The sequence below is a fragment of the Corvus kubaryi genome, unplaced genomic scaffold, assembly GCF_017639235.1.
Source record: "Corvus kubaryi isolate FWS band 111438036 unplaced genomic scaffold, C.kubaryi_AGA036_p1.0 37302, whole genome shotgun sequence".
NCBI classification, from domain to species: Eukaryota; Metazoa; Chordata; class Aves; order Passeriformes; family Corvidae; genus Corvus; species Corvus kubaryi.
The window spans coordinates 3,363,800-3,375,856 of NW_024581095.1; the positions used below are offsets into that span (position 1 = coordinate 3,363,800).

Sequence of the window (12,057 nt, forward strand, 5' to 3'; positions counted from 1 at the left end):
TTAAGTGTGGGTACATACAGGTAAGGTCTTAGCGAGGGTAGTTTTTTTTTATTTTAGTTAAGCTGCTATCCTGGCTATTTCTGGCAAAGGCTTTCCAAAGGTATTGTTGTTCAATTGCCTCAAAATGTCATCATTCTTGGTGTAAATCTCAGTGTTGTCTTAGTTTAATAGCTTGTTCTAGTCCTGTTTAGGTAGATGTCGCTATTAAACTGTTACCCTCTAATGCACATCACCTGTTCTAAAAAAAGCCCAAGCAAGACATAATTTTATGTCATTGTGTGAATGCCATGAAATCTTGCCTAGTACAGCCAAGAAACATCATTTTATTCTACTTAGAATGGGTAGCCGTGACTCACATCTCCTGGCAATGTGCCACGGACCTCCTGTATGATTGTGATAATCAATCCCTTTGTTTGCTCATCTGTAAAAGGATTATAAAAGCAAACTTCCATAGAATTTACCCCAAACTGCAGCCAGGCAGGCAGTGGCATGTTGATTGACCCAGAGTGCTCACAGGAACAAAGTAAATACTTGGAAGGGTAATAAAATTTAAAATGTAGCTCTTATTATAAGCAAATGGAATTCCTTATCCCCTAACAAAAGCAAAACTTTATTTTAAAAAAGTGCAAATACATTGATTTTCTCAAATTAGAGTGAATTAATGTGGCCCACCCTGTTTATCTGATTTCACTTATCAGGTAATTATGACAAAACAAGTTAATATTGAAAATTTAAAAATAATGTGAAAAATACACTAGATCTTAAAGATAATATAGGCATTTTCTATGAAAAGTGTCTCAAAGCTAATCACACATTTATGATACTGCTTAACAAATCATGGGAAAATGTTTTTTTTCTTTTGTTTTACCTTAAATTAGATGAACAGTTGTCACCCATTTGTAAATGTCAGCAAAGTGTAGGAAGCCTTGAAAATAAAGCACATGAGGCCCTGTCTCACTTCACAGAGCCACTGCATGTAAAGGGTGCTGAAGAAGATGGAAAAGATCATGAAAACAAGAATCAGAGTAGCTCAGATGCTTCTGAAGATAGAGACCTTGAAAATGTATCAGACAGTGAAAAAGAAGGGAAGAAGGAAAAGAACTGCCCTCCTAAAATGTTGTCACCTCAGCAAGATGAAATCCTAGCTACAGTAACTTTTGGTGAGTTAGAGGGCTCATTCAAGGGAAAAATTACACTGTGTGGCAAGCCAGACTTTTCAGAGTCCATTAGCTTGACCACTGGAAAAATTTCTGCAGAAGTAAAATACGGCTCTTTTAATATGAGAGTAGAAGTTAGGAATATTTCTTTCTTTGATTCTGAAACAAAAGTTGTGGATGAAAAAAGGAAAGGTTCAAAGAATAAAAAACACTGTCATGAAGGACAGTGCCAGAAAAGTCGGTGTTCAAAATGTTCAAAGTACCAGTGTCCTTCAACTGACCACTCAGCAGAACACAAGGGGAAATATAAAGGATCCTCTAAACGAAAAGTTCAAACTGCCATCAATGAAAGTGCCTCCCTGGAAATTGAAGCAAAAGACATTCAAGTGGAATGTATCAGCAGAAAGAAGACTCTAAAGGTTAACATCAAAGCTGTTGAGCAGGCACAGAGCAAACCATGTAACAGGGAACATGAAGATACATATTGGAGTGAAACAGACTATTCTGTAACAGAGGCACTGTGTAACACAGATTGCGAGTCATCATTTAGCTTTCATGAAAAAGCAGATTATACGTTCCCAGATGGATATACACTTCTCCCTCCACCTAAAGAATTTGCTGACTGTGACGAAATGCATCTGGATACAATTGCAGAAGGCATATCTTCGTACCCTGTTAATAGCAAAGAGGAATCTGACAGTCTCACTACAGCCTTGAGTATTTGGGGGGAAGAGAATTATTTCTGTAAACTTAACACAGAGGACTATGAAGACCACACCAATGAAAAGGAAGATTTTTCAAAGGATAAAGTATTTTTCTCAAAAATAAATAATACTAATTGTCTTGTAGCTATTAATACCTTGCATAACCCAAACAATGGGAAGGAATGTGTTAGTAAAAGCAGTGTAATAGGTGCAGAAAGAAATAACTGTGACATACACAGAGACACAGGGCCAAAGATAGCAAGAAGAAAATCTTTCCCAGATACTACCCTGGATGTACTATCACCAGTTCACCCTAGAAGGGATTCTGGCTTTTATTCACTGCCATCCTTAAAAGTATTGCTTAAGGAGACCAAAGCAGGAGATGTCCGTAACAGGAACTCGCATATTTCTACCGAATATAAGGAACTTTGTAAGTGTCCTGACTTGACCTCCTCTCTGACAGAGCTTTGCAAGTATCCCGACTTGACCTCCTCACTGAGAAATTTGAGAAGTCTTAAGTCTTCATATCAGTATGCTTTCACATCATTTGATCATAATATTACCATTTATCCATCTGAAGATGTCTGTCTAGATGGCACTTGTTTACTGAATGACTGTGCAGACTTTGTGGGGCAAGGTGAAGAAACAGAAGAAACATTAATGGAGAATCTTCATTCCAGTGGTGCTGTACATGACAAAACAGACAACAGCCACAAAGAGCCTCTTGGAAACCTAGCCATGTGGGAAGAAGACTCTGAGTCTACTGAAGCTTTAGATAAAGAGAAATCAGAGTACAACCCTATAGAAAAGCATGTTGAATGGCAGAAAAAAGCTCACCTGGTACAAGTGTCTCCACTTTCTACAAGCCCTTCAGGTGAATTCATTAATGACAAAGAAAGTACTAATTATGCATCTACAGAAAGCATCCCAAAACAATGTTCAGTTTTACAGTTAAATGTTCACCCACCTTATGCAGAGTCTGAGGCAACACATAAAAGAAGAGGGTCAGTACTGACTGACTCTCCAGTGATAACTGGAGAAGTAGAAGAAAGACTTGTCCAAGGTGACCCTACATTGATGCCTGAATGTTTTGGCTCTGCATTAAGGAAAGAACCTAACCTTACCAGCAGTATACAAGAAAAATCCTTGCTGTCATCCTTGCTGTTAGATCCCAAGGAGCATCACATGAATAAAGAATTGGAAAGCCTTTCTGAGGTACAGGACTTACCTGGGGATGTCCTTGTTAAATCTGATTGCCATAATAATTCAGCCCAGGCTTCCAAATTATCTACCCCTTCCGTTTGCACAGAAAAGAAAGAGAATTTCACAGAACATTCAAACATCAAGCAAAGACTGGAGAACTTTTGCAGTAAACAGTCAACTGATGACAGTTTAAGGAGAGAGCCTGGAGCAAATCAACTACCTCTGTTAGTCAAGTCCAACTTTGAAGAAATTGAGTCAAATTTTGAAATAAAAGAAGATTATTATGAGAATGCAGATGTCTCCTCATCATCAGTAAAACAGATTAATCAGAAAGGTAGGTGCTACAAGACTTTTCAAGTTAGTATCACTTACACACCTTTTTTGTAGGCGCTTTTGTGACATCTGTTTTCTTAGAAAATAAATGTGTATTAAAAGTTTACAATGATATTGTTATGGTATGGTATGTTTGGCCATGGGGTTAAAAAATGCAGTTATTCTACTGAGGATTCTAGTAACCATCTTAAAAAGACAAGAAACCTAAATTTAAAAAAAAAAATGCAGCTTTGATCAAGAAGCAGTTTTCTACACTAAATCACCCACCCATCCTGTACATCTAGTGAGAGAAGCAAATACCATTGCAGGAAATAATAGTAAAAGCAGTTGCCATGTGATATGAACTCAGAGCACAAGTCAATGTTTAAAACCACAGAAATCTGGCTTTCAAATCCATGTGACTTATATGAATACTGTAGTCTAAGTACATCTCAGTCTTAATTCTGGCTGAACATTTTCATGGAATGACCATAAGGGATCCTTTAACCTGCTTTTCTCCTCTCTTTTACATATTTGAGAGAACTGCATATGAAAAAGGCTTACTTTTACTAGCTAATATTTTACAAAATTTCTTGTCTTCCTTTATATAATCCATCTACCTATATCCATAACTGGTCATTTAAAATGCGTGTTTTGAACTATAAAAATGTTAAGCCATCCTGGGACATTGCACGCTACAATGTGAGCCTTTTACATATGAGTATCTACACGCAATATGTGTGTGTGTGTGTGGTGTTGAAGTATCACTCCAAACACTAAGTTTATTTTTTTTAACATTAGTCAGGCTATATGCAAATATATCTCAGATTTATCTCTCCAGAAGACAATGTTTCCAGCAGATTTGGAGGTTAAGAGGTTTATACTGTTGAAAAATATACATTTTCCTATGGAAAATGTCTTATATAATCCTAGTTAAAAGCATCTGAAAGTTTTTTAAAAATCTTTTAATTCACCATACCTGCAAAAAAGACTGGTATGACCTCCATGGCTGTCTTGTTTGGCATTGATAATGGAAATTTAAAAAATACCTAAAGTCTACATCACTATATAGATATACTACATAGATACATATTGCTATATAGATCAATATCGCAATACCATTATCTCAGTATCAATATATAAAATAAATAGAGAATTTATGAAATGGAAATCTCGATGGAACAAGGTATAGAATTAAGATACTAAAGGAAAACTGCATGCCAAAATCCTTGACTTCTCAGACATTAGACCTAAGTGGTTAAGGACCCAGCACAGAAGTGAGGTGTAGCTATTTCTTTCATTTTTTTTTTATTTTCTCTTCTTTTATTCTCTCTTCCCTTTTGCCCTTTGCTAAGAATTATCTACTTGTGTTTTTTCTCATACCTATCATCTCACTTTGGCCCTCTTTTGGTCCAGGGTCATATTTTGACTTTGCTTTACTCCGCAATGCTGTGGAGGTCCTACCTTAAATGAATAAATGTGTACGTCTAGGAAGCAGTAAAAGAGTTTGAAGTTTTACAACTCATTAACATGAATTAAAATCCACTTTTAGTTCAAGAATACCAACCTACTTTGCCAAGACATTAGGCAATGTGGGACTTTCTGAGCTTAGTAATCCAGTGACACTGGAAAGCAAATGTGGCATTTTTCAGCGAAGAGTGAGAACATCTAGAACAGAGGAGAAGAAGAGATGCCACTGTGATAAACAGGATGGGGGAAAGGCAATCTAGAAGTCTCTTGGTGTTCTGGGGACTTCATGATTATCAAAGAGGAAAAGACCCATGCAAAGAGCAGTACAAGGGCACTGCAAGAGATAGGTTTCATAACTCTCAGCAATGGTCTGGAATAGTGTCCTGGAATGGCCTGGCTCAGTTACATATGTCAGTGATGAAGATCTGGCTGAAGCCAGAAAGAGACTGTACAGCCATAAGTGCACCTACACAGTCCTCCAGGGAGTCTGTGGAGGCTGGACTTTCTCCCTATGTGCCCTTGCCAGTGGCTACAGTCACATTTTTCAGAACAGAATATAACACAAAATCTGTTTTCCAATTGTTGTTTTACATGAAATAATAATACAACAAGTTTATTCTGTTTTAACTAGAAAGAAATCTAAACCAGAAAAATCTTCATGCATGTCTTGCAAGATTATTAGTATTCAAATAGGAGTTTTTTATATCTACCTATACTGACCACTTCGAAAATGTATGAGCATGTTAAATAAGATCCATGAGCAATTTACAAGTTTCTGCATTAAAATAGTGATGTACAAATGGCTATGTAAGTATTTAACTAAAGGCACTTGTACTTCCCTCTGCATAAAGGCCTCAATTAGTCTAAAACATATACTTTCTGAATATTTTCATTATTATTTGGTATTTTCATTTATATGTTGGTTAGATTATTCTTGTATTTAGAATGTGGAAATATTAAACAGCAAAAATACTTACATAAGTTGTGTCACATATTACTCACAAACAACATCTGGTTATAACTTAGACTTGAAATCAGAAATTAATAAAACCAGAAAGTTACCTTTGAAGAAAGACACCAGAGCGAGTGACAGCTCCCAGGAAGATGCAATAGACCAGTGGGCCAGAAGACGGAAACAGTTCAAAGATAGCAAAAAATGCAGTTCTACTGGAGGAAGCTCCATAAACAGCACAATCACTGAGGGTTCAAGTGAGTACATTAGTCTTACACTTGTGATCTTTCCCCTTTGTGTGACTGACATTACGACAGGGTTTTCAGCTAAGGAAATTGATCTCCAGTTCATTGAGTGTCTGTGTTAGTCATTATCATGACTAATATGAGACATCCTCTCTCCTTGGTTAAGCAATCAACCTGACTAAAAAAAAGTTTATTCTACCTTGCATGCTCATGGTAGAACATGTTCAAATAATATGTTTAAATATTAAGACAAACTCTAGGCACAAACATGTAATCATGTGGCAACAGGTTTGAGGTTATAACAAAAATCATAATCCTGATATCTACTTATGTCAAAGCCATGCTGAGCTGGGAGTCTTTCTCTACTCACAAAGGTGCTCCAACTTTAATCCAGGCTTGTTGCCTAGAATGTCGTTCACTGTGACCCGTAACTGTCTCTTTAAGAAATTTGTCACCTTGCCACATGCAAATTCATCAGCTTAACTCCATGGGAAGGAATTTTTAAGATGAACTACTTAGTGAATTTACATTTCATGCAGATGGAGCCACCAAGCAAGGATTGCACAGTCTAGGGGGAACATACATGGTACTTCTTACTTGACACTACCTCACCTCCTGTTTTGCTACTTTAGTAATAAAAGAAATCCTTTGTAGAGATGAAGAAATGTGCACTTCCCTGTGGAAATATTTTGTGCTACAATGACTACTTTTGGTACAGGAAGTTTAATTTGTAGATACATAACCTCCTCTTTGAAGAAGGGAAAATACAAACCTGTAGAAGACTCTGAACTCTAGGATTTCAGCACAGGTCCAATAGATGATAAACTAATATGTTCCATGCCTGTACCAAAGAGGTAAATCCTACATCAAACAGAGCCTCAATTCACTGCCTAAACACAATTTCAGTTGCCAGCTGGGATACCAAGAGGGACCTGAGATATGTGAACCAGCAGGGAACCCAAGCCTTCTTGAAGTAGTAATTGAACAGCAAGCAGGATACCATAAGGCATCTAATATGGTACAGGGCACCTATATTCAGGTAGGTGAGCCAATCCCTAAGGTTTTAATACCTGTTAACAAAGGAGCAGGAATGACTGACATTTCACATGGAAATAAAAAACTGTTTATTGATAGCAGTCTTCATTGTTCACCCCTATAACAAATTCTAGGTCATGGTAATAAGATTAGAAAGTTATCTTGTCAAACCACCTGAGCTCAAAAAAACCTACCAGAAGTTACACACATCAGAGTAAACTGTTCCTTGATTTCAACAGTAATGTCTCTTGAATATAAAGCTGGACCATAGATTTTACTAAGTCAGGCATATGTTGGTTTCATAGAGAAGGCATATATATATTTTTAAGAAAACAAGTCAAAAAAGAACAAGTTGCAAGAGCTAGAATTGCTTTCCTTGAGACAAAGCTCTGGGTAGCACGTGGCATAAACCCAAAGTGGTCTCCAGAACAGGTGACTGCGCAGACAATTCTGTCACAGATTTTCACATCTAGTAATTTTAGATAGTATGCCACAGGCCTGAGACTTCTGTCCCTTTTTGTTTGGTAGCTAGACTGTTCCCTCTTGTTCACAGACTTGAGACAACTCTGATTGACATATGGAAGCAGCAGCTCCTAACATTCTTACGTCCAGCATCTGGGAAGAATTTCAGTGCACTTGTTTGTGACATGCCTGTTTGACATCTGTTCCAAAAACTCAAGGAGAGAAGAAATGTTTTGGCATAATTCCATACTGTCAGCATGGCAGCATCTATAGTTTTGCCTATTTGTTACATTTTAACCTACTCTAACTCTACTACAATTATAAAAATACAGCATTAAACTGGCAAAATACTGTACTGTACTGAGTTGTTTGGTGCTAGTCTAGGTTTTCTTAATTTACGCATTCATGGTAGCAAGGTAAAAGGAGCTTTAAACATATCAGCATAGTAATATTTATTTATTTGTCTATTTACTAGTAGCTTTTTATGTAATTAAGTATGTCATTTCATACTTTCTGCATAGTAAGGGAGAAGACAGTGGATGTGGAATATTTGTCTAGACAGACACAATTGACCACATTTTCTAAGTGACCAAGAGCTGCCACTTAGGCATATTCAGGAAGTGACTTCCCAAACAAATATAACCTTAAATAAAGGTCAATTTTTATCTTCTCTGTTTTTAAACTGGGAATTGTTTTACATCAAACACAGGATAAACAATGCAAACAGATCCTTCCTCCAGCTGCATTAAATCTAGCTGCATTACCAGGCATTTCATACTGAAAGGAACATGATGGTTTTTTCCTCTCAAAAAATTTATATTTCCAGTCTATCTGTTAGCACAACATCTGATGATATATATTTATATATGACTTTCACCATCCAGTCTTAGCTTTGAAGTTGCAGCTCCTGGTCTACTTGGGATGTTGTCAGACTATTACACAGGCTTTTCCTTTACATTCAACTTGCTGTTTATAACCTGTCGCAGCCAGCTGCCTGACATCCTATTGCCTTAAGCGTCTCAACGTTAGCAGAGAACTAGAGTTCTCCATCTCCATGTGAACTCATTGCAAGACATTGTGAATGTAAATTATTATAAAAGATGAATCTGAAAATCCTCAGGATAACACATCATACAAATATTCAACAGCCTATGAGGGAACTAGCCAGAAGTTCTATGTTAAAAGGAAAACAACACCTTATTTACAACAAACTTACTTCCTTACCTCCTTTTTAACAAAACTTCACATCTCTGGAAGAGATAAGACTAAGCAAACAGCAAATACGGTCATCAATGCCCCTGTCATAGAAGATACTTTTCGTCTTCTCTTTTGTCTTCTGATACGCACTGAACTCATACCAAATTTCTAGAAGATTTGTTTGATTTCCTAATCAGATGGGTCATATAAGATAGCTTAAGAGCTAGGTACAGCCAGATGTATCTTAAAGAGGTGCAGCTCCTGTTTTGACCATTTGCATTAAGACTTCACTTCTTACTCAAGCTGAACGTGCATTAGCCTCCAGTATTGTGATCTTATATTTGGAAATCCTTGCAGACTTCTCCTTTAACAGCAACAAAATTGAGAACTCAGTACAAACATTACAAAGAGTTCATTAAGAAGCTTGTGGTGATTCTTCCATGCTGACTGGATGAGGTCTCTTATTCTTCATGCATTTTCCCTATTGACATAACTTTTACTTGCTTTATCGTCATGACAGTAAATTCAGAGGATGCTCGATCAGTAGATCTGGGACTATATTCTGAAAATGAGGACAGAGGTTTTTATACAGAAAACTTTCATTCTGCTTCCTGGGTTTTCAGAGGAGATGATGTCTCTCCAGATAACAGCCCTAGATGTCTCAGCAAAAGACCTAGACCAGTGGCAAGTAAGTTGGCTAGAGCAACAGGTAATAAATGTCATAAAAATTTATTAATTTTGGGCACTCTGAGGATTTCAAGGGATCGACATTTTGGAGAAAGTGCTGGTCCCTTATGCTTAAGACAGGAAAAGGAGCAACCCAAGAATCAAAAAGATTATTTAAAAAATACATAAGTAGTTCTTATTTAGCTATTGTCTTGCAAAATATCATCATTACTTGATAAAATTTTAACTGGTAAAAGGTTATAACTAAACCTCATGAGATAATGGTAGAGGAAATGTAATTCCATGACTTCTTCAAGCATGGCAAAATCACACTGAGATATTTATAAAGTATTACAATGGACATAAAATCTGTTTTACATCAAACTTTCAGACATAGTCAATCCAGAAAGAAAACAGTCATTTGCTATGAGTATGAAGGATTATTCTATTTGTAGTTTAAATCTGTGCAAACAGATATAGTGAACAACTTTTTCTGGGGGATGGGAGGTTTTCCTCCACTTCGCAGTTCAAAGAAACACATGAAAGTTCAAAGAACTAAGACAGGCCAAAACACCCCTGTGTTTTATTTATTTATTTATTTATTTATTACTTTCCAATAAATTGTTCTTTGTTGGAGCTCATAAATCATTCAGAATATGAGAGAAGACAAATGTGCTCTATAAGTCTTGTGATATGAAAAATTTCCCTTAACATACATGAGAATATTCTGGAAAACCATTTTGGTTGCTTGTTCTCCCAGGGGAGAGCTCAGAACTTCCGCAAGATAGTTAGTCAGTATTGAAGTATCTGTTTTGTACAGAAAACATCAATTGGCCTGCTGGTAAAGTAACCTTTAAAGCAATTTCTGTCTTCCAAATAATACACAATTTGAAAAAAAACCAGTTGTCATAAATTGCTGTTAAATTGGCCTCCATTAAGAAAAAACACAGTAAGACAGTCAAATGATGAAAAACAGACACTCCAAGAAATCCAATTTACACTGAAATCCTTCATACACATAAGATTTGCTAAAGAACCAGGCTCTTTAAGTCACAATAATAATACCTATTAGACCCTGAGAAAAAGATGGAAGTTTACAATTAGATCCTGATATTCCTTTTTACTGAGGCTTATCCCGTTAAGTGTTAAATTCTGCTGAGTTGAAAGGGTTTTCAGCCCCCCTTGGCAGAAGATGCCACTGTGGTTGGGGAGGTTGGACTACAGGATTGGAAGGCAGTGTGAGTGTGGAGTGAAAGGAAAAGCAAAAGGAGAAGAAACAACTATCCAAAAGATAGATACCTTATGAAATATAAAAAGAATGAAACAGATTTACAAGAAACAGATTTAAACCCATTTGGTAAATTAGAGTGTATTTTGTATTTGCAGCATAGAGGTCTGACACAGAGAGCATGAGTGTTTTTCTCTCCCAGAACACAATCAGTAGAGTGGAATACCTGAATATTTCAGCTCTTCATTACAAAGTCCAGGCACTTAATTCAAAATGCTGTTTGCCTGTGCCCTAACATGAATGATACTTGGTCGGTCACAGTGTGAGTGGTGTCACTGTCTGAGGCAGCAGTAAACAGCCAGGAGTGATACTGAAAGCACCCCAACCACTAGCAGAATAAGTAACATTCAGTGCCTACAAAAAGTTTTAAAAACAGGCTGCTGCTTATTAAATTGAATGTGTAGAGAAAAAGGGTATCTTTCTTCCTATTTCCAGTTCGAGAAAGAACTGTGAAGATCGCTAAAGGAACTGGCAATTACCCTTGGGGTTTCAGGATCCAGTTCTCAAAGCCTATCCTTGTGACTGAAGTTGATACAAGTAAGTTGTGTTTCTACTAGTTAATTTCTCCTGTGAAAATATATTAAAAAAAATATTATCCGAAATAATGATATTATATGTATCTACATGATATGAGCTACGTAGTATAGAACATCTGCTTTATATTAATTTATAATATACATGTACACAATAATTTCCATACTTAGTGGGTGCACAGTGTTTAATAGCTCATGAACTGCTCATGAACAACTGTCTTAGAGCCCCACTATCCCTAGGGGTAAATCAGACTCCACTGCCTTCTTGCATGTTACTTCATACCGTGTGCACATGCCTGCATTCAGCCTCACTCCAGATGTAAAGTCTAAAACTTTTGTGGGCTGCCATCCATGAGTGACAATAGGCCTTTAAAAATGAAAAGGAAGATGCAGTGATCCTTCTAATATTTCCATAAATCTTATTGACTGGGTACACTTCTGCCTGGATCCATTGAGGCATCTGTCAGTCTTGACAGGTGGGCTGTTAACTTCCTCAGGGATTTATGATGATTGTAAGGAGCCCCAAAAAAACTCCAAAATGCAAGTGAGTGAGCAAAAAAATGGCAGATGATGTTCAACAAAGATGAAATGTAAGATACTGCTTCCAGGGAAGAATGAGCTTCTTACTGTGCCTTAAATAATAGCGTTGGCACTTTCGGTCAGGAATGAGATCTTGCAAGTCACCACTTAAAGCTCTCTGAATTCGTTGGCTCTGTGCATAATGTCAAGCTTAGAAATCTGGCTAAAAGCTGACTCAGTCAGTAATTGCAGAGAGAATGAGACGCAGGCAGTCAGTGTCATTTTACTGCTGCCTAAGACCTTGGCTCATCCAA

At 37.0% G+C, this 12,057-nt stretch overlaps 1 protein-coding gene across 4 annotated transcripts in view; it reads left to right on the forward strand.

The window, feature by feature from the left end:
* LOC121664644 overlaps positions 1 to 12,057 on the forward strand; it is a 42,338-nt gene that overhangs the window by 9,975 nt on the left and 20,306 nt on the right. For 3 of the 4 annotated variants that reach the window (XM_042028064.1, XM_042028063.1, XM_042028065.1), the window contains exons 3-6: positions 879 to 3,398; positions 5,873 to 6,055; positions 9,258 to 9,425; positions 11,127 to 11,228. In XM_042028064.1, the coding sequence (XP_041883998.1) occupies positions 879 to 3,398; positions 5,873 to 6,055; positions 9,258 to 9,425; positions 11,127 to 11,228 (2,973 nt within the window). The remainder of the gene's footprint in view (positions 1 to 878; positions 3,399 to 5,872; positions 6,056 to 9,257; positions 9,426 to 11,126; positions 11,229 to 12,057) is intronic. The other variant, XM_042028066.1, reaches the window with a different exon arrangement.